Source organism: Corapipo altera, unplaced genomic scaffold (assembly GCF_003945725.1).
Source record: "Corapipo altera isolate COAL_440 unplaced genomic scaffold, ASM394572v1 187, whole genome shotgun sequence".
Lineage (NCBI taxonomy): Eukaryota > Metazoa > Chordata > Aves > Passeriformes > Pipridae > Corapipo > Corapipo altera.
Genome location: NW_020885062.1, coordinates 127,203 through 151,292, shown reverse-complemented (window position 1 = coordinate 151,292; position 24,090 = coordinate 127,203). Strand labels below are relative to the sequence as shown.

Below are 24,090 nucleotides of genomic sequence, written 5' to 3'. Positions count from 1 at the left end.
GCCTGGCCATCGGCTCCAATGGCTGCTGTCGACTGAACCTCAGCACGTGGTTTCCCAGAGGGGAGCTCAAGGCTATGGCAACTGTTTTATTTCCTGTAACGTGATTTTAATACTATTTATTTCTAAAAATTTCCAGTAATGTAAGCCTCCAAATGGAAGGGCAATGAAGTGTTATTTTATGTTGCTCTAAAAAAAATTGATCAGAGGTTTTGTGACTCTCTAAAAACATAATTAAAATAAATTTTTTACTTTCCATCCTGAATGGGTGTCAAACCTGGAGGTTTGGCATGCTTGCATTTCAAAATCAAATTCCTTTTCCTTTGTACCTGGTCAGAAATGATAAAGTTCATGTCACCTTTATCTAAACCTTCCTAATCTCGTTTTGCGCAAGAACAAAAGCTGTTTTGGCTGTTTTTGATCAGCAAGATCAAAAGTCTCTGAAGACATTGGAGTCTCAAAGCCTAGAGACAAATTTATTTAAATTCTACAGTGGACCTGTGTGGTTTGGGTGTTCTGGGCAATAATAAAACCCATCTTGTGCATTCATCTCCATCTGGCATCAATGACAGGCTGGGGCAGAGTGGTTGGAAAGCTGGAAAAGGACCTGAGATTGCTGCTCAGCAGAGGCTGAACATGAGCCCAGGTGTGTCCAGGTGTGTGGGCAAAAAAGCCAAGGGCATTTGGCTTGGATCAGAAGTAGTGTGGCCAGCAGGACTAGGGAAGTGGTTGTCCTTCTGTACTTGGCACTGCTGAGGCCACACCTCAAATTCTGTGTCCAGTTTTGGGCTCCTCATTACAAGAAAGACATGGAGGGGCTGGAGCGTGTGCAGGGAACGGAATGGAGCTGGGGAAGGGGCTGGAGCAGCAGGAGCAGCTGAGAAAGCTGGGGGGGCTCAGCCTGGAGCAAAGGAGGCTCAGGGGGGACCTTTTAGCTCTGCAACCCCCTGACAGGAGGGGGGAGCTGGGAGGGGTCGGGCTCTGCTCCCAGGGAACAAGGGACAGGAGGAGAGGGAACGGCCTCAAGCTGTGCCAGGGGAGGGTCAGGTTGGACATCAGGAGGAATTTCTCCATGGAAAGGGTGGTCAGGCACTGGAAGGGGCTGCCCAGGGAGGTGGTGGAGTCCCCAGCCCTGGGGATGTCCAAGGAAGGACTGGAGGTGGCACTCAGTTCTCTGGGCTGGGGGACAGGGTGGGGATGGGGCACAGGGTGGACTTGATGATCCAGGAGATCTTTTCCAACCTTAACAAACCTGTGATTCTGTGTTTGTCCAACTCGAGTGCGAAACATTCTTTGGCTGTGGTTCATAGCTCAACATTTCAGCATAAAGCAGCAAATCATAAACTGGCTTATATGTGTAAACCACAAGAATTAAGGCTAAAAATTCATCACCTGGCTGGAATGGTCACTCCAGGACACTGCAAGTCAATAAATACCAAAGACATAGAAATCATATTAAGTTTCCATTTCTCCTTGCCATGACTGGGAGGGAAGGAGGGGACTGGGAGCAAGAAGGCAGCAGCATAAGGCAGAGTTATGAGTGAAGCTTGTGAGTGTAGCGGGAGCCTCTGTGGTGAAGAATAGTGAAGGAGATGCTTGGTAGAACCCCAGGGCTGCAGCAGCAGCATATGAGCTTTGCCATGGGATGTGCTGCCAAGTCATGTCCATCGCAACCCAGTGCCCCACTGCCCACCCACAGCCTGGGGTGCCCACAGGAGCTGCCTGGAGCTGCCAGGGCTCCGGGGGAAATGATGGGATGGGGGGACTATGCAGCTCCACGAGTCCCCAGTGTGTGGGGAGCAGGGAAAGGCTGTGGTGGCCTTGGCAGAGGAAGGCAAGACATGACACTGTGAAGCCAGGGCAGAACCAGGCAGGATTCAGAAATCAGGAGCTGCAGCTCCCAGAGTGTGTTTGAGTTGAAAAATACACAGGTTGTACTAAAAATCAGATTATCACAGAATTATCACAGAATCATTCAGGTTGGGAAAGCCCTCTAAGATCAAGTCTATTAGTCCAGCACTGCCAGGTCCACCACTAAACCATGTCCAAAAGCACAACATCTACACGTTTTTTGAACACTTCCAGGGATGGCAATTCCATCAGGGCATGGGAAGGATATTAGGCAACATATCCCTGCTGTTTGCCTCTGCTTTCTGGGTCCCCAGGCATGTTCCTCTCACACTTTCAAGATCTGGCCAACCACTGAAGGCAAAATCTTGTTTTGCTTAAAAGGAAGGCTAAAAAACCCGAAGAGACCACCAGGCCCTGCAGACATGTAAGGGCTTTAATTCCCCTCTCCCAAAGCTACCTTGGCTTCCTCCCAGATCCTCCCCACGGAAAAGATGGGAGGTAGTGCCTTCTCCTGACTGTGTTTCCAGGGGAGTAGGGCAGCCCTCCAACCCCAAGGCAGCCACTTCCTCAGGCAGGATGGCCACAGGCTTGGGGTAAATGTCTCCACCTTGTTGGGTCAGAATAGGAAAAGGTGATGATAAGCAGGCACTGATGATCCCAGGAAGGGTCCAGCTCTACCTGGGGTCCAGCTGGAGAGATGTTCCCATGGTTATGAGGACAGGAATGTCCAGCTGCCCGTGGTGTGTCTGTCCATGCAGGTGGCACAGTTCCCTGGAAGGGACATGGCAAAACCCTCTCACTACCACCTGCACTTGGAAGCTTCTCCTCCTTGGTGGATGTTTAGCCCATCTCTGGTACGTCAGGGTTGCAATCCACGGCTGTCTCTGCTGCCAGACCTTCCTGTGGTTGCCATGGCCTCCCCCTCAGCTGTGGCACACACAGTTGGAGCTGGGAGAGGGGATCACTGATGGGAAGCTCCGTTCGTCATTCCTGATATCCCCTGGTAGGTGGTGAGCATGGAGTCACGGACCTGCTCGGTGAGCTTGGGGACATCGTCCGGGCCCAGGCCGAGAGTCTCCACTTCTGGCAGGACCTGGATGATGAGTTTTCCTGGAAGAGTGAGGCAGGAGGGTGAGAGAGAGGGGGAAGGGAACGTGTGAGTGGTGTAGAGAGAGCAAGAGAAGATGCAACATGAGGATTGGTGCCAGTCAAGGAACAGGAGAGAAAAGAAGGGAAATGCCCTCATTCACACGCCGAGAGTGGTGTGGGGACCCAGCCGTGGCCCAGGAGCACACAGCAAAAACCCACACCATGCTTTTCCCACCCACAGGAATCAAAAGTATGGAAATAGGTGAATCTCTGCTCAAATCCAATGCCATGTTTCACGTAGAATGGGTTTGCACAGTGGAAAGACCTCAGGGTCTGTCTAGATGGTGGCAGGGAGAAGGAGATGTGAGCACACCTGAACTGGCCACGCTCTGATCTGTGCATAACAAATCCAGCAGAGTCCCTCCTTCCAGAAACAGGTTTTGGAATGAGGGAAATTGTGCCCAGGACTCCCTGGTGTGTCAGATTCCTCTGGGGAAGCAGCCAAGCGATGGACTGGTGCAAACTGGAAGAATATACTGAGGAGATGTCGTCATGTGCTTCTGCTCTGGCACCAGAGGACCTTGTTCTGGCCAGCAGAGACAAGATAGTGCCTGCACAGACATCAGACACCCACCTGGGGATCTGGGGAGTGTCTGTGGTGTTTTCTAATGTTCTTGCATGTCTTTACACGTGCATTGGAACAAGATCCAGCAGTGCTGGAAGCAGAGCCACGTGAAGGAGGCAAAAACAAGCATAGAGAGTTTCACAACAGAAAAGAGTATGTCAGGTTGGATAGTGCTTGGAGCAATCTGGGCTACTGGAAGGTGTCCCTGCCCATGGCAGGGGGTGGAACAAGATCATCTTAAAGTCCCTTCCAACTCAAATACTTCTGTGATTCTGTGATTGTGTGCTCCCTGCCTGCACATCTCACACCCAAAGCCAGGCTGGCTCCTCACTTCACTTGGCCCTACGGAAAGGGCTGAGGGACGACAGGGCTGTGCTGAAAATTCAGGTCTGTTGGGGCAGAAGAGACTTCCAGCAAACACCAAACGTGCTCCATGCATGGCAGTGTCAACACCAGGCATGGAGTGTGGCCTTCCAGAGGCTCATCAGCACACCCAGAGCCTCTGTGGACACAGTGGTCTGGCCTGGCCTGAGGACCAGCCTGCTCCACGTGCAGGAATCTTGACCACGTGTAGCACATCTTCAGGATCAGCCCTGGCAAAACTTGCGGGAGGGAAAAGTGGGAATGTGCAAGAAAAACTGACTGGACTTCTGTCTCCAGCAGCAAAGGTCCTACCTGTTCAACAGCCACTTGGGAAAGGACTCAGAGGTCAGTAAAACATGGGATTAGAGGTCCAATAACCATGGGATTAGAGGTCAGTTATCCATGGGATCAGAGGTCAGCTAACTATGAACTCCCAGGGGGAGGGAAGTTGTTATAAAGGCAAATGTTCATGCAACAGCAAAAAGTCTTTCCTAAAAAAGCTGAGGGAATTTGTGGAATCTCCATCCTTGGAGTTAATCCAGACTTGTCTGGACAAGGCACAAAGCAAATTCTGCTGTCTTTAAGTTGTCCTTGCTTTAAGCAAAAGGTTCAACTGCTTCAGAGACCCCTCCCCACCGTGTTATTGTCTGACTTCCCAGAGCAGGGCTCTGTGCAGGGATGTGGTGGGGAGGAATCCTTGCTCTTGGTCCTATCAACCCCCAGATGGGGGAACATTTCCAGTCCCCAAAGGTTTTTGTGTGTGAGGAACAGAGAGAGGACAGGCCCAGCAGGTGAATGGTGGGTGGAACCAGCCAGTGCAGTGTTTAACATTCTCCCTTCCAGCTGTCTGCCTGCGAGGGAATGACTACACCCAGGTACAACAATGGGGATGAGGATACCAGATGCAAATCCTCCCCTTAGGAAACAGCAGGCCTGGCCTGGGGAAGGGTGGGAAGTGGCAGAAGCCCAATTTGGGACAGGCAGCAGCAAAGGGAGCAGAGGAACAGGATGGAATGCTTTCCTCTCTTGGAATTTGTAACATTTTTTTCTGCATTTTCCTTCTGAAACCCAAGACTTGTGTCATTTTTTTCCCCCCATAACATTCTATCAGTGAGCAGCAGAAATTCTTGGATGAAACATGGTAACTGGGGGGACACATTCTCAGGGTGACTTCTGCTGAGAGCTCCATGATTGTTTTTGTTTCCCAACTCCCCAAGAACCTGAGGGCAGAGTGGTGGGGCCAGGGACAGGACCTGCCCCAGGACTCTGCTGCTTCTCCAGGTTCCCTCACATTTTCCAAGAAATCCAAGGGGAGAGGCAAAAGTGATGCCTGAAATCTCCCTTTTCCCACCAAGAAGACACAAAGTGCTGTTGTTTGGCTGCTGTCTCCACATCACGGATCTGCCCACCCACCTCATGTCTCCAAGGACTGTGCTCTGCCAACACCCAACCCCTTCTTTGCCCCAGGTCATCCTCACCTGGGGTGAATCTCTTCTCCTTCTGGTTGTAGAAGCTGTTGTAGGATGAGAACACTACAGGAATAATGGGGACCTGGAAGGGAGACAATCTATAGTGAATATTCACATTTACAGTGAATATTCACATTTACAGTGAATTTTCATGTTTCCCCATCCCTCCTCCAAAATGCAGCTGCTGTTTTCAGGTCAATTCTGCACCTTGCTGATAATCATCACCATCAGCTTCACAGCAGATACTCAGAGGGTTACTGGGATATTTAGATCATTTAATTGTATCACCCCATGTCCTCACCATTGGCTTTTACATTTTCATCTTTGTATTTAAGCCAACAATAGCGGATTGGCAAATTAGGATGTGCCTGGGCAGGTCCAGGGCTCTTGTCAAGACCCTCCCTACATTTTTTTTCCCCAACCTGTCAGGAAGGTTTTCCACTTTTCCCAGAAACAGCCCCATCCTGTGCCACCCACAAACTCCTCGTGGGCTCCTGGGTGCGTGTTGGATCCACGGGGAAACCAGGGACCAGGAGCCTGCTTTGCTGGTGGACCGTGGCAAGGCAAAGCCCACCCCAAGGGGCAGGAGGCAGGTGGTCTCACCTGGGCTTTCACAGCCAGCTGGAAGGCCCCACGTTTGAAGGGCAGCATGGAGCCTCCGTGGTTGCGAGTTCCCTCGGGGAAGATCAAGATGCGCAACTGCAGCAGGAGGGAGAGGATGTTGAGATGGAGGCACCTCCAGGTGCTGCTCTGAGCCACCACGATCCCCTGGGACTGCTCTGTGTGCTCCTGACCTCCCCTCCACGGACACACAATGCACTGAACCCACCAGGGATGCTTTCACTCTGCTCTGCTCAGCGCCCAGCCTGGAGACAGCGATCCCTTTCCAACCACACCAAGGCTTGTGTTTTCCAGAGGCTCCTCCCCAGACTCACATTGTCCTTGTGCAGGGACTGTGCCACCTCTGTCAGGGTGTTGATGGAGCCCTCCCTGTCCTTGCGGTCGATGAAGATGGTCCCCACCAGCCAGCACGCCAGGCCGAAGGTGCCCAAGTACAGGATCTCCTTCTTGGCAATGGGCACACAGCGGTGTGGCAGGATCTCCATCAGTGCTGCAAGGGGACAACGAGGGCAGGACAAGTTGTCATCTGCACTCAGAGTTGCCCTAGATACTGGGTTACAGCCCTCTGCCCTGGGAGATGCCATCCCTGCAGCTTCATTGACCCTTAGAATCCCTGGGAATGGGATCCTGGGGATCTCCAGACCAACCACAGGGTTAGAGGAGGACTATTGCTGGCACTGAAGGAGAGCAGCTATGACACAGCTGTGGTCAGCTGAGAGTCTTGCCCTCATTCCTTGGGTGAAGCTGATGTAGCTTGAAAGTATCTCTAATACCCTGGAGATCAGACCTGTCTCCAGTACCCTGGAGATCAGACCTGCCTCTAATATTCTGGAGATCAAACCAACCTCTAATACCCTGGAGATCAGACCTGCCTCAATACAATGGAAATCAGCCCTGCCTCTAATACCCTGGAGACCAGCCCTGGTTCCAATACTCTGGAGATCAAACCTTCCTTTAATACTCTGCAGATCAGACCTGCCTTTAATACCCTGGAGATCAAACCTGCCTCTAATACTTTGGAGATCAAACCTGCCTTTAATACTCTGGAGATCAAACCTGTCTTTAATACTCTAGAGATCAAACCTGCCTTTAGTACTCTGGAGATCAAATCTGCCTCTGATACTTTGGAGATCAGACCTGCCTTTAATACCCTGGAGATCAAACCTGCCTCTAACACCCTGGAGATCAGCCCTGGCTTGGGTCTGGCTGGTCAAGGACTGTGTAACAGCCACTCCTGCCCCTCTGCCTGTGGCACTTGGGAACTGGTACAACCCACCCCTCCAAACACCTGGGGCCAGGAGCAGGAGGCAGGATCAGCACATACCCAGAATGTCAAGGGAGGTCTGGTGGTTCAGCACCAGCACAAAAGGTTTCTTAGTCCTGAGGTTCTCCTTGCCCTTCACCACTATCTGGATACCAAAGATGTATTTGAGTGGCAGGGCCAATGTGCGAAAAAACCTGGAAAAGAGGAGCCAAAGAGATGATGAAATTTGGATAAAACACTGCTCATCCAAACCATCCCACATCAGGAAGTGCTCCTGTTTCTCCACAGACCCAGATTTGACCCAGAACTTGGAGAAGAGCAATTAGTGTGCCTCTGCAGCTTATCATTTCGTTAGACAACATAGATCAAACTATCAGGTTTCCTTCCAGCCATGCAAGACCAATGGTCCAGCAACCACAGCTACAGAAATTCCATGGATCAACCAAATATCCCAATTCACAGCACACCTTCATACTCTGTTTCCCTGCCCACCTTGCTGGATCAAACACAGGCTGCAATAAGCTGTGCCTAACTCTGCTATTGCCCAGGCTGTGCAAAGAGAGAGGTTTGCCTCTAGCTGCAATTCTAGGAGCCATATTTTAAGAAGTATTGGTAAAATGAAATAAAAAAAAAATAGTAAAAGTTGGGCACCAAAGTAAAGAAGTGAAGCAAATTTTTCAAAGCAAGGGGCTGATGCTCAGTGAGGAGATCTGGATTCCTGCTGGAGCACAGGACAGTGGAGCAGTAAATCCTGCCTCTGCAGCACTTCAGAAGGGCACAAGAATTACAGTGACATGCAGCAGAGTCAACTTCTCATGCTCACTCAGCACACACCCCAAGTTCCTGGTGCCCACCCTGCTGATGACACCTGTACCCCCACCAGGCAGCCCCCAGGGGAGTCTGCAGCTCGTTGTGGAGCCTGGAGAGAGGGGATGGGCAGCAAGGGGATGGGGCTGAGGGACTGCCAGACCTGGGGACACTGCTGCCATTGCAGTGGTGAGGACACCAGTGACAGTGCAGGTGCCAGCAGTGCACTGTGGCAGTGTCTGCTCATGCCCACTCAGGCGGGCACAGGCTCACAAGGGAATTAAGGAAGAGAAGAGCACCTGCAGTGGCTTTCACAACACAGCTTGGGAAGGGAATGCTCAGCCACAGGGAGGGAAATACAGCTCCAAAGACCAGATAAAAAAGTTTTAATAAAAACAGCAACTTATTTTGCCTGTGTATTTCATGCAGGTAGTTGGCATTACCTACTCTGGCAAATCAATGTCACCTTTTCCATCCTTTCCTTCCGTAATTCGTTCTTTGTTCTATCAACCCAAACCCAATATTGAATCTCACACCCCTCCATCGAATTACAGGGTCTGTCATCTCCCCACACCACCACATAACTAATTCCTCCCCCCACGCCCCAGCTCCCAGGACCCTCCAAAACAAAGCACTGGAGAGTGTGGACTCTATCAATGCCCCGAGCAGAAAGAAGCCATGGACCACTCACGTCGTGTTCTCCACGTTCCGTCCACGAGGAATACTGAGGATAACAACCCCAATGCTTATGGTAAAGAACCACAGTTTGTAGAAGGTCATCTTGCAGAAGAATCTGAATGCAGGTTTCACCTGGTAAAGGACCAGAAACACGACGAACAGGCAAGTGAATGGGTAGTGAAGGAGGAAAAACTCCATCCTTCCAGCCCGGAGCGTGCTCACCGAGCAGGGAACGAGTCACCAGCTCCCGGTGTTGTGGAGCAGAGTTGAGACTCCCTGGATCAGCTGCATGTGGGTGGTGCACAGCTGGAAGGAGGTTTGGGAGCGATGCTGCAGCAGGGCTGTGCTCCCTGCTCAGAGCTCAGCTCGCTGTGGGAAGCTGGTTTAGCAAGGACACACCAGCAGCTCTGAGTAGGAGTTGGGTGGCAGGAGGGGCAAACACGCAGTAGCAAAGCTGCCTGGGGGCAAGGACTGGGTGAATCTGGGCTGGAATGTACCTGGAGAGCCAGCCTCCCTTCTGGGGGGCTCTGGGCATAGGAACCCTGAGGACTTTTAAGAAAATCTCTAGTGGGAGGGAGCGGGATGTGTCGGACAGCAGAGACCCTGCCCAGAGGCACCGTGGGTTTAGATGGGATATCGGGAAGAAATTCATCCCTGTGAGGGCGGTGGGGCCCTGGCACAGGTTGCCCAGAGAAGCTCTGGCTGCCCCTGGATTCCTGAAAGTGTCCAAGGATGAGGCTTGGAGCAACCTGGGCTAGTGGAAAGTGTCCCTGCCCATGGCAGGAGGTGGAATGAGATGAGCTTTAATGTCTCATCCAACCCAAACCATTCCATGATTTTGTGATTCTGTGACCCCAGGCTGTCTCACCTGAACTTCACCAACTGAGCTGGCTGCAAGATGTCCAGGAAATCAGAAACTGCTGTTATGGAGGAGACACAAAAGGAAAACCAGTGATGCAAGCACCACACATTCAGAAGGCATCGGAGGGACCAAGCTGAGCAACTGGACATTCCGCATGTAGAGTGGAAAAAGTGGGAAAAGTGCCACAAATCGAGACCAGAAGATAAACAAAGCAAGAGCAGCTCCTCCAAAGGTTTTCATGGCCAGAGGTAGGCAGGCGTTCAGGCAACATCTGCATAAGGAGGGAGTGAAGTGGGAAAATGCAGGTTTATCCTGGGACTGCTCCAACTGCATTCCATCTCCTAAAACCACTGCCTGAAAAGGGTCTTTGCAATGGATGGAACGACTGTGCTGGAAAAGAAACCTTGTGTGATTCATCATCTGCATGACAGGCCTTGCTCTAGCACTTCAGAGGAGCAACAATATTAAATAACTGATATTTAATGGCATTGAATTCCAGCCAGGACTGAAAGCTGCAGATTCTAAAAAGAAAATACTCCGAGGACCCATGAAACCATGTTGACCATCACCTGCAACCTAAAGAACAAGGTCAACCCCCCCAAGACAATAAACTGGGTAAGAATGTGTGATATTTCATTAAGAAACATGATAATAAAAAAAGGCATTGCCTGTACCCTCTGCTCCTGTGGCTAATCCAGGGACCATTCTTCTGTCTTTCATGGACAAACTGGAGAGGAGTAACTGCAGCCTCACTGCTCAGCTCTCCCAGGGCTTCCCTGCAACCACAGCAGAGGCATCCAAAGGTTTTCCCACAGCCTCTGCATTGTCCCTGCCCCAGCACATGGAAAAGACAAGCATCCCACGTCCCACATGGGATCATGGCACCAGGACCCTCTGTACTGGTGCTGCAGAGACCAGCTCCTTTTGGAATTGGTTTATAGAGACCAACCACAGTTGCTTCGGGCTTCTCCAAGGTCTGATCCAGCAAAGAGTTCCCTTCCTAATGCCTGTTAACCTCTCCTATATCTCATCAGTATAAATTATGGCCTTTTGCAATTGGGGGAAGGTTGATTTGCTCACAACTGGTTCATCCTGACCTGCCAGGAGAGAGGTTCCTAAAATGTAACCCCAGTGAAAGGAGTGTAGTGACTGTCCTGCAGGGATGGATGTGGCTCCCAAACCAAGCCGTGTTCAGGTTCCTGCTGCAGGAAAACCTCTGACACAACCCTGCACACCCAAACCCACCCAGAATGTCTATGGACAAGGGAGTGTGTGAGTTCACAAACCACTGAAAAGCTTTTTTGAAGTCACTGATAGCAATTTTAAAAGACTTTCACAGAATCACAGAATCATTTTGGTCGGAAAAGACCTCCAGGATCATCGAGTCCAACCTGTGACCAATCCCCACTTTGTCAACCAGCCCAGAGCACTGAGTGCCACCTCCTGTTGTCCCTTGGACACCCACAGGGATGGGGACTCCACTACCTCCCTGGGCAGCCCATTCCAGTACCTGACAACCCTTTCCATGAAGAAATTTTCCCAATATCCAACCTAAACTTCCCCTGGTGCAGCTTGAGGCCATTTCTTCTCATCCTGTCCCTTGTTCCCTGGAAGCAGAGCCTGTCCCCATCCCCGGCTCCCCCCTCCTGTCAGGGAGTTGGAGGGAGCAAAGAGCTGTGATCTGGGGCTTCCAAGAGCTGGTGAGTGTCTCTGATGGGAAAAGCCAGGGACACAAAGCAATAATAAAAACTGTGCCATTCCCAATTCACCACGGAGAGACCGTGAGCTCAGGTCTGACACAACATTTAGGCTCCAAAGCCACAGACACCAAAATCCTCAGCTGTAATTTTGCTCTGTCGCAAACATCCCCAGCACCTGGATCCACCCCACTTCCATTTCAAAAGCAGGCAGCTCTTACCTAACCTGCAAGGTGTTTTCTGAAACTCCAGCTCTAATGTAGTTTCCAGTTCCCAGACTAAGCCCAGTTAACTCCCTTTCGCCCCTGGGTCTTTGCACCTTTTCCACAATCTGGCTTAAGTGAAGCTGAGATAGGGAGAGGAGGGACTTGCTCATACCCTGAGCTTTCATCACTCAGGTTTAATGACTCTCCTACTCTCCAACTCTGCTCAGCCACACATTGGCCAGAAGAGAGAGGAGGAGGCAGGGAAAGGGATCTAATCTGATGGGAAAAGGCAAAGAAAATTGTCTTGTTCACCATGAGCAAATGAAGGCTCAAACCAAAATGTCCCTGGGAGAAGGTGCTGAGCGGGATGGACTCGGGATGGACATCCAGCTTTGAGCTGCAACAGCTGCAGGTGGGAAAGAAAGTCAATGAGAGGCCCTGACAGAGCCAGGAGGGAGAACTGAACTTCTGAAACCTTCAGCAGAGGCTGAGCAGGACAAACAATCCCACCCCAGCTCCTGCAGGATGAATCCCCCACTTCAGCAGCTCCACCAGCCCGGGCAGGGACGTGCCGGGCATCCCGTGGCACAGCCCCCCTCCTGCTGCACCAGCATTTCATGGCTTTGATCAGGCAGTTTGATCAAGTTGATAAACCAGATCAAAGTGCCCAGGTTTCATCTTTGTGCTTGGCTAAAACCGGGAAAATTGGCTCCCTGTGCTTCGTGCACACAGAGGGATCGTGGGTGGGTTTGAGCCACTTCCTCCCCCACAGGGGGAGTTGCTGAAGTCAGCAGGTAATGAGCAAGACTTTCTCTGTTCCTGAGGGGCTGAGCAGACACAGGTGGGTGTTATTTGACAACTGAGAGGAGAAAACCAAAACTGGAGAGCCCAGGACACCCCCAACGCAGTCGGGCACCCCACACCAATCACTGTTGACTCCCTTGTAGCTCCGGCACCAGGAGCTCACCCGGGGACAGAGGGGACTTCTGCCCTCTCCAGGGCATGGCTGGTGCCTTTGGCTTTCCAAACGTGCCCTGGATGGTGTTTCCCAGCCTACACCACCCTCAGCCCCTCCACCCTGACCGGCAGCAGTTGGTCTCCATCCCTCTTCTTCCTCTCCAAGGTTCTCACAGAGACTCTTCCCATTTTGGGAATGATAAGGAGGAATTGTTGCCAAGTATTTGTTGGAACTACCTCCTGGCCCGGCCCTTACATGGTTCCATGTCACACAGGAGGTGGGGTCAGAGATTTCTGCAAGAAATTCTTTCTTTCATTGACAAAACACAGGTTCTGGAGCTGTCTTTTCCCAACATTCCCATAGAAATCCTATCACCATCCTCCACTCACCTGTGGCTACTACACCTCTTACAAAGTGCATGGAACATTTTGGCCTCAGCCCAAAACTGCAGTTTATTGAGCAATAACAGGAATATAACAGGCTATAGAGGGAGGAGAAAATGAGTTTCATCCCTTTCAGGAAAAGATATTGAGAGGACAAAGCTGGAGTGAAACCAGAGTAGCTTTTACTTTCTTGTGTGTTTAGATTGTTCTTATCTTTGCCAGGACACATCCCACCTGCTCCATAGCCCAGGGATAAGTCACTCTGGCTTGTGCCAAGCTGCAGGAATAATTTGTCACAGATTTCTGTCTTAATGCCTTGGACATTCTGGACTAAGGGCACAAAAATGATGAGAAAACAGTTCTCTCCACGTGGACAATTCCTTAATTCCATATTGGAACAAAACCTGACACAGGGCATTTTAGACAAGCCTGGTTTGGGGTGAAGGACAGCTGCTTCTGCTTCCCTCAGGGGCACCCTGACACTAGGAGATCTTCTCTGGAAACTAAAGGATGTCTTATTTTAAACAAAAAAAAAATTGGAGAGCAAGAATCAGCTGCCATTCCAATACCCTGGATATTTCTGGTGGGGGTTGCAAAATTTGAAAGTAGGGTCCAAACCATGTGCTGGTAAAACAGTGTGTGGTTCTGTGGACCAAACCAGCAGCTGGTGTGATTTGGAATCAGCCTCTGGAGAACTCATTTCACTTGGCTTTGTGATATTGAGTGATTTCCCAGATGTGGGATATCTACTCATGAAGTTTTTTCTTTCCATCCCACTGGAAAGGCTTCATGCAAACTAAGCTGAGTAAATGACAGTAACAGTGCAGGCAGTAAAAGCATGAAGCCAGTAAAAAATAATAACAAATCCCACCATCTTCCCAAGTCCAAACTTCTGGGGAATCCTCAGTGTTCAGCATTTAAAGTCACCAGAATCTTCTTCTAGAGGAGATAAAAACCAGTGTGTTAACAGAGAAGGACCTGCCATATCTGTGGATTCATTTCCACGGGTTAAGCTGGAAAAGAGGGATTGATAACTGGAATTACGAGAGCGTGACAGGGCCTGACTGTCAGCAAAGGAAGGATGATGTTCTGTTAGGAAAAGGTATGGCACTGGAGCAGTCTACCTTTCCCAGGGGAGAGCCACCCTTCCCTACATCTACTTCCCAAGGACTTCAGAGAATCTGGAAGGAAAACATTAAAGATCAAAATTTTACAAATCCTGAAGGCAGAGGGAAATAATGGAAATACAGGCAAAAGCTATACAAGCAGAGACCAAATTCCAAGATCCCTTCCTTAGAGTGGGAATCTCTGTTCCAATGAAGAGCTGCTTTTGGCCTGACCAGGATGTGCTGACAGATAGCTCAGAGCTGTGCTACAGAGAGGCCAAGCAGCTGGACAGACAGACAGACCAGCCTTCCCAATTTGGGCATTGTTTTCCATGCAGAAAAACATGGGAATCAACAGCAAAGACCTAAACTGAAAGGTCTTCTAGTCAGAAAAAATCACACAATCCCAAATGGGTCAGACTGGAAGGCACCCCAGTGGGTCACTGGTGCCACCTCCCTGCTCAGGCAGGGCCAGCCCAGAGCACAGGGCACAGGATTGTGTCCAGAGGGCTCTGGAATATCCCCAGGGAGGAGACTCCAGCCCCTCCCTGGGCAGCCTGTTCAGAGCTGGGGCACTGCCCAGGGAAGAAGTTCTTCCTCCTGTCCAGCTGGAGCTTCCTGGGCATCAGTTCCTGCCCGTTCCTGCTGTGCCATTGCTGGGCCCCCCGAGCAGAGCCTGGGCCATCCTCTGCCCCCTCCCTGCAGCCCCTGACACACGGTGGGAGGTCCCCTCTCAGTGTCTGCTCTGGAGGCTGAACAGCCCCAGCTCCCTCAGCCTTTCCTCAGAATCCCAGAACAGGGTACTTGGCTTGGTCTTGCACTGCCAGGGCTGGAAAATCTGCACTTTGGAGGAGCCACTCCCAGTGCACCTGATAAAATGGAGAGTCCAAACATGCCCCAGGGGTGTACCTGGCACACAGGCCCAGAGCCCCATCAGGCAGCTCTGGTTGAAGCCCCTGGCTCTGGTTCTCTCCCGTGCCTGCAGGCAGGAGCTCTGGGAAGCTCTTACCTTGCTCTTTGGTGCACGGCGACTTCCAGGGTCTGAGGTCCAGCTTTGGGATCTGACTGCAGCTCACAAAGTGCTTGGGGTACCTGTTAGCCCTGAAGATGTGCCTTGAAACTTTAGTGATGCCGGTGTTGTCACAAATTATTCGTGACAGGGAGATTTTGGCCAGTGCACGGCGTTGCTGAGGAGTGAAAACCCCGGGGTTCTCCCACCAAAACCTGCAGGAGAAACAAGTACACACAACAGATTTTTGCCTTCTGGCTTCTTCACATTCAGGACTCCCACATTAACACCAATAACACAGTTGTGTTGCCAAGAACAAATTCAAATTTCTGTTATTTAAATCAAGAGCCCTGACTCACCAGCTGGATAATTTAATTTGCCTTTTTTTTTTTTTTTTTTTTAACCCATGGACTTATAATAAAGCTGCAATTGAATTAATTGCCCTGTGTTCCCTCAGATGAGGCACAGGCTCCTCTTTCAAATAGGAAAGGCTGCACAGACTCTGGTTACAGCCACATGATTGCCGTGCTGGAACCAGCCCTGTAATTACCCATTTTTTTTTAAAGAAAGCACTTGTTTCCTGCCATAAGAAGAGGATTTCTAGATGTGCAATGGACTGTTTGCCTCTAAGCTCCCAATACTGGGGTCTGAGCTCGTCCTAAGTCTTTCTAGGCAGAACTGTTTCCCAGAAACAGGGATTGTGATGCCATTTCCAGGCAATCTTGCTTCAGAAATGCAGCTTAACATAGGGCACTGCTGCACCTGATGCCCCTGAGCAACCTCAAGGAGGAAGAGGAATTCAGGGATGTTCAAAGCTCAGTGCTGCTGAAGGGATTTTGGTTGACAAGGAAACCCCAACCCACATCTTGGTGCAAGCAAAGACCAAACCCTGCTACACATCAGATCACGGGATTCCAGCTCAGAACTGGAAAGAAGAAACAGTGAGAAATCACCTCCAAGACCCCTGAGAAGTACAGAAGACACTGAGATGGACAAAAATGTGTATTGCAAGCTCAGAATCTGGGAAGTGAGCAGGTGTTTGAGTTTTGCAGGCGCAGCAGGGAGGGGACAGGGATGCTGCCAGCGCTGGGGGAGCAGCTTGGCCTGAGCTGGGACCCAACCAAGAGAGAACATTTCACCTCTTTTACTCCCTAAAAAGCCTGGAAGTGTGTCAGTCCTTCAGCACTATCCCTTGGTCTGCAGGTGAAGTTTCAAAGCTCCCCAAAGCAGGAACCACCACCTCAGCAGATGCTGAGCAGTTGCTTCCAGTGCAATATGTTTGGACCTGACAGATCTTGCTCCAACTGGATGAAGTCAATCAGTCCAGATCCTGGTTTTCCCACCTTTAGAGCTGTACCTGTTTCTCTTGCTAAGGTTTTTGTCTGTTCCCCTTCCTGCTGGAGGGAGCTGCTGGTTGAAGACACAGTAACACCTTGAGAGCACTGATCTGAGGGAGGAAAAGAGCTCCAACATTCCCACATGGAGAAGGGCAACCCAGTTTGCACAAGTAATGACTGGTAGTGAACAGGCTGAGAGTGAAAACACTCGGCTGGGAAGGGATCTTAGCCCAGGATCTCAACCATTAAACAGGGAACATCATCAGAAAGGGAAAGAAACGTTTGGAGTAGTAGTGAAAAGAAGAGCAATAAACAGCTGGAAGTTTCCAAATCTGCCTAAAGAAATCTCCATAAACTCCAGCCTCTCTGTCCTTTGGGGTTGGGATTACCAGCTCCCCCTCTTACCTGTCCCCATCACGGATGTTCCTGAACTGGGTGCCAATGAGACAAGCCATGAGAGGCCCAACTCTGCCTCCCTCCACAAAGGGCTCTGCAAGGGCCCCAATCCAGATGTCAATATTATTGGGGGTCCCATAGAGCTGTAGGAACTTCCTGGCCAGATCCCGATTCCTCAACACTCGACCAAGGGACTTCACTCCAGAAGGCTGTGAGAGCCCACAGAATCTTCTCCAGGAGTTGTAACCTGCGAGTGGTTGGGTATCAGAGACAGATCAGTAACGTGTTACCACCCCCTGGAAAAACCTTATCCTCTCTTTCCCAAAGCTGGGACACAGGTAGGGCCCCAAAATGTTTAAAGCATTTTTTTTTTTGTTTCTGCTAATGCCATTGACTTCCCACTCCTCCAGAGCCAGTTCCTCCTGCCTGGCCTTTCAATGCTGTTTTGGGAGGGTTGTGACTTTTCAGGTGATCTTTGCTGGTGGGAGATGTTCCACCACCTTCCAGTCACATTCTGTTCCACTCAGCAGGGATGCAGCTGATGTTGCCTTCAACCTGGACAAGATGCTGATGGTCCCTCCTTCTGAACAACAGGACAGTGGCCAAGTGCTTCCCCAGAGCTGGTCCCTGTATAGTCACAGGGACAAGCCATCCCACACCACACAGCCCAAGTTACTTCAGCCATCAGACTTTGCCTGCTGGATTAATTTTTCCTGTACTGCAAACAGCCAAAAATCCACTGGGCCACAACTGGTGCATAATTCTGCTCCTTGGTGGACAAAAAACCTCTGCTGTGAGCACAGAATGGTTTGGGTTGGAAGCCAAAACATTAAAGCCCATCTTGTTCCACCCCCTGCTATGGGCAGGGACACCTTCCACTAGCCCAGGTTGCTCCAACCTGGCCTTGGACACTTCCAGGGGTGGGGCAGCCACAGCTTCTCTGGGCAACCTGTACCAGGACCTCACCACCTGAACAGGGAACAATTCCTTCCTAATATTCCATCTAAACCTACTGTCCTGTGTCTAAAAACTGGGGAGAATTTGGAGAAGAAGACACAGCTTATGGTGCTTAGTGGTGGATGACACCACTATCAAATAATTCCAGGAGACTGAGAATTTTCTTCATCCAAAAGTCAATTAGGAAGGTTGTTTTGACCTTGCTGTGCCATCCCCATCTTTATGGTTGACTAATACCAGGAGTACAGCAGAACTCAGGGTGGCTGAGACCCAAAGCTAACCACACATTCACCAATTCAGAAACTCACTAATTCACAAATTCAGAAATACATGTGACTTCCACTGTGGCAGGTCTGGAGTCAGAGCTAGAAACTCAGGATCTGTGGTTCAGAAGAGGTTCTGCACAATGATGTTCCTACTTTAAGCATGGAAAAATCACAGCCTTCTGTTTCAGCCAAGGCAGAGCAATCCTGTGACCTGGCCATGCCCCTGGATGTGCTGCAAAGCCTCCGACTGGGCTTCAAACCTGTGGATCCAGCTCACTTTTCATCACAGTTTCAAAGGATTTACTGACACAGCAGCTCCAGGCCCTTACATCAGACTAATAACAGTGTTGGGCAATGACCCACCAGGAGCCAGCTGTGGAGTCCCACCAACAATCTATTTCTCAAGAGCATCTTGCAATGCCATTACACTGGTTCTGCTCCTTGCAGAGCCCTGAGAGTGGTTCTGACATGCCTTTTGTTCTGGGACACGGTCTTTGTAGAGAAATTACCATGAGGTTTTCCTCACATATTGGAATCTGCTCTTCCAGTCACGTGTGGCTGGGCTGGACCACTACAGATGCTTGGAGAGAAGCCATGGGGGACTTCTGGCCCTAATTCCACTCCTGCAAACTTGTTGCTGAAATACTTCACCAACTTTTCTATTTGAAAAACACGAGTCAGTCCCTGAACAGCAAACTTTGGGCTGTGCAATGCCCTGTGTTCTGCCTCATGTGTCTCCTCCAGCTTCATCCAGGCTCTGCCTGCATTGCCCAACCTCCACCCACTTACCCGTGGTCGTCCAGAAACAAGGAAAAGGTTTGGGAAAGAGCATCAGGGAATCACAATCCTGAGTTGGAAGGCACCCACAAGGATCAGATCCAGCTCCGAGGTAATTTCAGTCAGCCATGGGCTGGAGATGTTTCTCAGTGCCCAAGCAGAAGTGCCTGATTTCCATGTCCTTGGGCAGCCCTGCTCCCACAGCCAGCTCACCTGGCAGGCCGTGGTCTCTGCTCCGCTGCATGTTGAGCGCGGCCAAATCAAAGCCAATCCTCTCCACCTGCTCAAAGAGCCTGTCCCGCAGCTCATCCACCACCATCTGCTGCTGCGTCATCAGCTTGGCCTGACTGGCCATCAGGTTCCGCAGGTAGGGATCGATCCCACCTGGAATGGTGACACAGGGACGTGTGAGCAGGGCGGGGAGACCGGCGGGTGTGTAACAGGCTCGAGAGAGCTGAGCACGGCTTGTATTTAATGATAAGCTTCTGCTATGTGAGAATCAGTTTTCCTGCCCTCAAAGAATTAGAAAGTGCTTTGAATAATGTTCTTGGAGGCGACAGCAATTAAGGGATCAAACCATGAGCTCCGTAACATGATGGGCTGCACTTGACTACAGGGAACAGCTCTGTTGGGAAAACTCTGGCTGGTTGAAGAGGTCATTTAATACAAAATAGATTTAATACAAAGTGCTTTTAAATTTGGCTGAAGCAGGAGCTCATCCAGAGAGGGCAGAAAAGGCTGAGTGAGATAAACTCACTGCAAGAAAGGTTTTACCTTTTTGAAGGATCCTCCAGACAGCAAAGAAGGAGGTTCCCAGTCGAATTTCGGGTGTTATGGGCTTGTAACTCTCATTTAGGCGACCCACAGTGGGGGGAACTGAAGCGTGGGCGAAGCGAAAGGCCAGGGTGAAGACGTTGGATATCCGAGGATCCACAAACTCGTTGTAGCCCCGGTAATGAGGAATCAGATGCCGGAACCTGCATCCCAACAGGAGAGGCAGGTAGTCCCTGTAGGTTATGATCTAGGGGGAAACAAGGAGAGGATGAACCATCAGTGTCTTGGCCGTCGGGTTCTGCAGAAGCAAAGTTGTTGTTCGTGTTGTCAAACGACAGGAGCTGTCACATGGAGCTGCTCTGATGGGATTGATGGACCACCCCAGGGCCAACCCGCCTTTCACCTCACCACACCTTCACCCAGCTGCTCTGGCAGCCCAGTGGGGATCCTCCCTGCCACTGTGGAGGGACGTTTTTGTTTCTCCACAAAACCTCTTCTGCAGCTGTCCATGTGCAGCTCCAGACACGGACACAGGCACTGCAGGGCACTGCCCACGCTCCTGCTTTCTCCGGCCAGGCATGGAGGGATCTCCACACCCTCTAACACTGAGGAGCAGGGAGCTGGGTGAAAACACAGCGTGGACACGCCAGGATCACCAGGGAGCACGGACACTGCTCGTGCCTGATCCACACACACCCTCTGCCCCCTGATGCTCAGCACTCCGGTGTCCCCAGACACGGCCTCCGTTCCTCAACGCTTTGATAGGTCAGAGCAAGATAATAATAGGTTGGACTCAATGATCTCAGAGGTCTTTTCCAACCCAATTGATTCTGAGAATGCCAAACCCTCCCAAATATTGTCTCCCATCAGCCAGGCAGAACTGCACCCTGAGATGGCAAAGATAACACTGGCAGCGTTGGCACATGGGATGACACCACACACGGGCAGCCCCGAGAGCCCTCCCATAGCAGAGGACTCCAACCCTGCCCTCATGTCTCTCTGAGATATTGAGGAAGTGCCACAATACAATTAAAAAAAATAATAAAAAAAATCTGTGTCAGGAGGAGAAAATGGATTAATTTTCTGAAAACTGCAGGAAGATGAAACCACTGATGTCAACACGGCGATGGAGATGATGCTTTTAGGACAACCCTTTGAGTCTCTCCACATTGCCTTACCTAACGTGTTTATCCAAAAATACTATAATATTTAAATTGACAGTTAAAAAAACTTAAACATTTTGATATTCCTGGTTTTTATTGCTTGTCAAGCCAGCTAAGAAGACAAGTTTCCAACTAGGTCTGACTAAGAGAACTCCATGTCTCCTTCTCATAAGAACCAGCCTTTTGTGTTGTCTGTGAAACCTCATCTGGCTTTGAAGCTGGTCCTGCTCCAAATTGGAGGCTGCACAAGAGACCTTGAGAGGTCCTTCCCAAGCACAGAAATATTTTTATGACCCTCAGATCTTGTTCAGGGTGAAGTCTGGGGTGCAGCACAGTCCCAAGGGGCTCTTTGCCCCAGAGGACAGAGGAACACCGTGACAGGCTGCACCCACCAGCACATGGGGCTTCTTCATAGGATACCAGAATGGTTTGGGTTGGAAGGCACATGAAAGATGATCTCATTCCAGCCCCCTGCCATGGGCAGGGAATCATTGAGAGGAGGAGACTGCCAACCCAGAGGAATTTTAATCTGAATTTCTAGCACCATTTCTATCAAGTACCAAACACTGGTTAGAAAAACTTTTCCTCTGACTGCTCTGCCTGTTTCTCAAACAAAAAAGTGCAGTTAGAAACCACCAAGCAATTTTTGAATTTAACAGCAAAGGAACATCCCAGATCTGGGGGGGACCCCTCTGTGCTTGTTATTTCAGGGATCTCTGTGTGATTTTGCCTTGGTTGAAAGGGGCTGTTGGAAAGAATTTGGGCCTTTGCACCCCAAAAACCTCACATCCTTTGGCCACCCCATCCCAACAGAGCCTCTCACATTAATGCTGTGAGACTACAGGCAGAGGCAGCCTGTGTGAGATGGTACCTGGATCATGGCTCCCAGGATCTTTCGTGCCTCCTGGTAGAGTGTCTCATCATCCCAGTGGGGATTGAGCCTCCTCAGCTGCCCGGCCAGGCGATTGTGCTCCCGCACGAAGAGCGTGTGCATGCAGGCCAGCTCCAGCATCTCGCTGGCTCTGGTGTCACCTAGGAGGGTCACAGCTGAGTGGCAGTGCCCTGTGCCTGGCTGCTTCCCACTGGAATGGGAATATCCCACTGGGAAGTGTGCACAGAGCAATTTTTAGATGTGTGGAGACCTGCGCTGTGGAGAAAACGGGGGAGAAACACAGAGGAGGAGGAGGAGGAGAAGGAAAGCGAGGTTGGAGCACCCAGGATTGGGCAGCACCAGGGAAAAGCCAAATTTCTGCTGAGGCAGCAAAAGCCAAGATGCCACCGTGGTTGGGCTCAGCATCGCAGAGAGATGGGGAGTGTTTGTTTCAATAAAGGGCTGGAGCATTTACTTAAGTAGTTAAATACAAGTAGGTGTTATCCAGGCTCCCATATCAGAGAGACATCAGAGCTCTCACAGTTAAGAGAGAAATGTAAAATGGGCAGAGGGAAGCCAGGAGGGCTCTGAAAGTCAGAAGGTCTCCTTCAAACCAGCTGAAACTGCGGCCAAAGCAAGATGACAGTCCCAAACAAGCTCCCTGGGGAGGAAAAGTGAAAGCTAAATGAGTCATAACTCGAAGGAAGAAATTACAAACAGCAGCACAATGAAACATCAAATCCTCTTCAAACATCTGGGGCAGGAAACCCAAGAGCAAGCAGGTGATGGAAGGATAAAGAAGCACTCAGAGAAAAGCAAATGTCGCGTTCAGTGCCCTTGTCCCATAGTAAATAGAGGGATTTACTCCTGCTCCCAGCACAGAGCCCTTTTCATCCACTGTCAAAGGCTCCCTGTGAGGGGCTGCGGAAGGACAAACAAAAGCAGCTCTGTGAGGTTTCCATGAGCAGAATTCACTCAGCCAGGGCTTCCAACAGAGCTCCAGGAGGCAACGCTGAGCCCTGGTAGGCGACAGCACATGTGAAATTCCCCCAGTTCTCAGGGACCGGAAAAGTCCCAAATAAGACACTGAATTTTCAAAGACACTTCTGAACCAGCCATGAATGCATTGATGGGAATGTTCCAGCTATGGAACAGGAACTGCCCCTGCAGTCCAGAGGGCTGGAAAGTACCTGATATTTCCACCTTGGAAAGTATCTGATATTCCTGCTCTGCTCCTCACTGGGCATCTGCCTTTGGCCACAGGTCCCACGTGGTCATCACCAAGGGGAGCAGGTGAAGACATGGAACAACAGATGGGACAGACACAGAGGTGTGAGAGGCTGGAGGGAGCACAAAACACCAAAAACTTCAGAGGAGGAGCTGGAGGATGGCATCAAGCAGAGGTGTCCCACCAGTCCCACCACCAGGTCCTGATGGTATCCAAGGACCTTGGGGATGCTGCACAGGGGATCTTGGACACGATATACAGGGGGCCAAGGGAATAGAAAGCAGCTCCACAGCTGATGAGATCTGTTGTGCCCTCAAGTTTTCTCCAACAGTGCCAGAGCTGCTCAGCCTGGCAGAGCCAGCAGAGCCAGGAGGTCCTGCTTCCAAAAGAAAAAGACCAGGGAGCGAGACACTAATCCACAAAGTGTGTGAGAAATGTCCCTGTTGGGGTTCCCCAGGCTTGGATCCTCACCAGCAGGGCCAGGGAGAAGGGAGTAATGCCCAGGGTCCGAGGGGTCACTTCTCTCTCTGTGAGCTGAGGACGGGAGAAGATGGTAAAGGGCAGCAGGTAGGAAGAGAGTGGTGGCTGTGCAGTGATGTGGCTGGAAGGGGGACACAGATCTGGGAGGCTGTTTGGATTTGGGAGCCTGTGCCCAGGATCAAAGGAGTTCTTTGCGGTTGAAGAAGTGATCAAGGGGATACCAAAATCATGACACATGTTAAATGAAGCCAGAGCCTACCCTGATGGACTGTCCTGGCTCCCAGTGCACCCCCAGCCTTCTCAGTGGTGGGGACACATGTTAGAAGGTCACCATGGTCTGGAGTTGGCCTCATTCTCATTCTATCTGGGATCTCAGCTCCTCTCACAGTGCAGCAGGAACTCTGATGTGCAGCAACACAAGCAAATGCTTCCAGGAGCTGACCCAGCCCAGCACCTACACACCTGTCCCCATCCTGCCAGAATAGAGGTGGCCATAGAATGACAGATATGGACAAACCATTGCTTCCAGGCTGGGCTGCCACTGCTGTGCCTGTTTGGCTGCACCATGGCACTGGTTCCCAGGGCACTCTGGACCCTTCTCTGGAGCACAAATGGGACAGATTCACTCCAGGCCTATCGTCACAAAAGAAGACTTGGAGGTGGTGAAGACCTTTCTCCTGCCCAGTACAGCCTGTCTCAGCCTTTCATGACTTGCTACACTCCGTTTCCTCCTTTGGTAAGAAAAACATTAAAGAAAATAGGAAGAAGAAGAAAAAAGGAAGAAGAAGAAAAAGGAGAGGGAAAGGGAGAAGAGGGAGAGAAAGAGGGAGAGAAAGAGGGAGAGAAAGAGGGAGAG

General features: G+C 50.6%; 2 protein-coding genes across 2 annotated transcripts in view; both read right to left on the bottom strand.

Moving 5' to 3' along the window:
• Positions 1–2,800: 2,800 nt before the first annotated feature.
• On the bottom strand, positions 2,801–8,962 carry LOC113959770 (1-acyl-sn-glycerol-3-phosphate acyltransferase alpha-like). Its single transcript, XM_027669006.1, has 6 exons — positions 8,778–8,962; positions 7,340–7,473; positions 6,330–6,505; positions 5,998–6,093; positions 5,404–5,476; positions 2,801–2,958 (listed from the first exon to the last, which is right to left on the bottom strand). The coding sequence occupies exons 1-6, from the start codon at positions 8,960–8,962 to the stop codon at positions 2,810–2,812; spliced, it is 813 nt and encodes a 270-aa protein (XP_027524807.1). The 3' UTR covers positions 2,801–2,809.
• Positions 8,963–13,003: 4,041 nt separating this feature from the next.
• Positions 13,004–24,090, bottom strand: part of LOC113959767 (eosinophil peroxidase-like) — a 20,311-nt gene continuing 9,224 nt past the window's right edge. Inside the window, exons 10-15 of the mRNA XM_027669003.1 lie at positions 21,527–21,687; positions 19,493–19,739; positions 18,932–19,102; positions 16,728–16,965; positions 14,986–15,200; positions 13,004–13,809 (exon numbers count right to left, since the gene is read on the bottom strand). Coding sequence (XP_027524804.1) covers positions 13,781–13,809; positions 14,986–15,200; positions 16,728–16,965; positions 18,932–19,102; positions 19,493–19,739; positions 21,527–21,687 — 1,061 coding nt within the window. The 3' untranslated portion in view covers positions 13,004–13,780. The remainder of the gene's footprint in view (positions 13,810–14,985; positions 15,201–16,727; positions 16,966–18,931; positions 19,103–19,492; positions 19,740–21,526; positions 21,688–24,090) is intronic.

What these genes read in the sequence shown, in the direction of transcription:
- LOC113959770 (XM_027669006.1), bottom strand. Translation starts at nt 8,962, where the DNA reads ATGGAGTTTTTCCTCCTTCACTACCCATTCACTTGCCTGTTCGTCGTG. An exon ending in CGGAACGTGGAGAACACGAC is followed by an intron (nt 7,474 to 8,777) that starts GTGAGTGGTCCA and finishes CCTCTTTTCCAG; the next exon opens with GTTTTTTCGCACATTGGCCC. An exon ending in AGTCCCTGCACAAGGACAAT is followed by an intron (nt 6,094 to 6,329) that starts GTGAGTCTGGGG and finishes CTCCTGCTGCAG; the next exon opens with TTGCGCATCTTGATCTTCCC.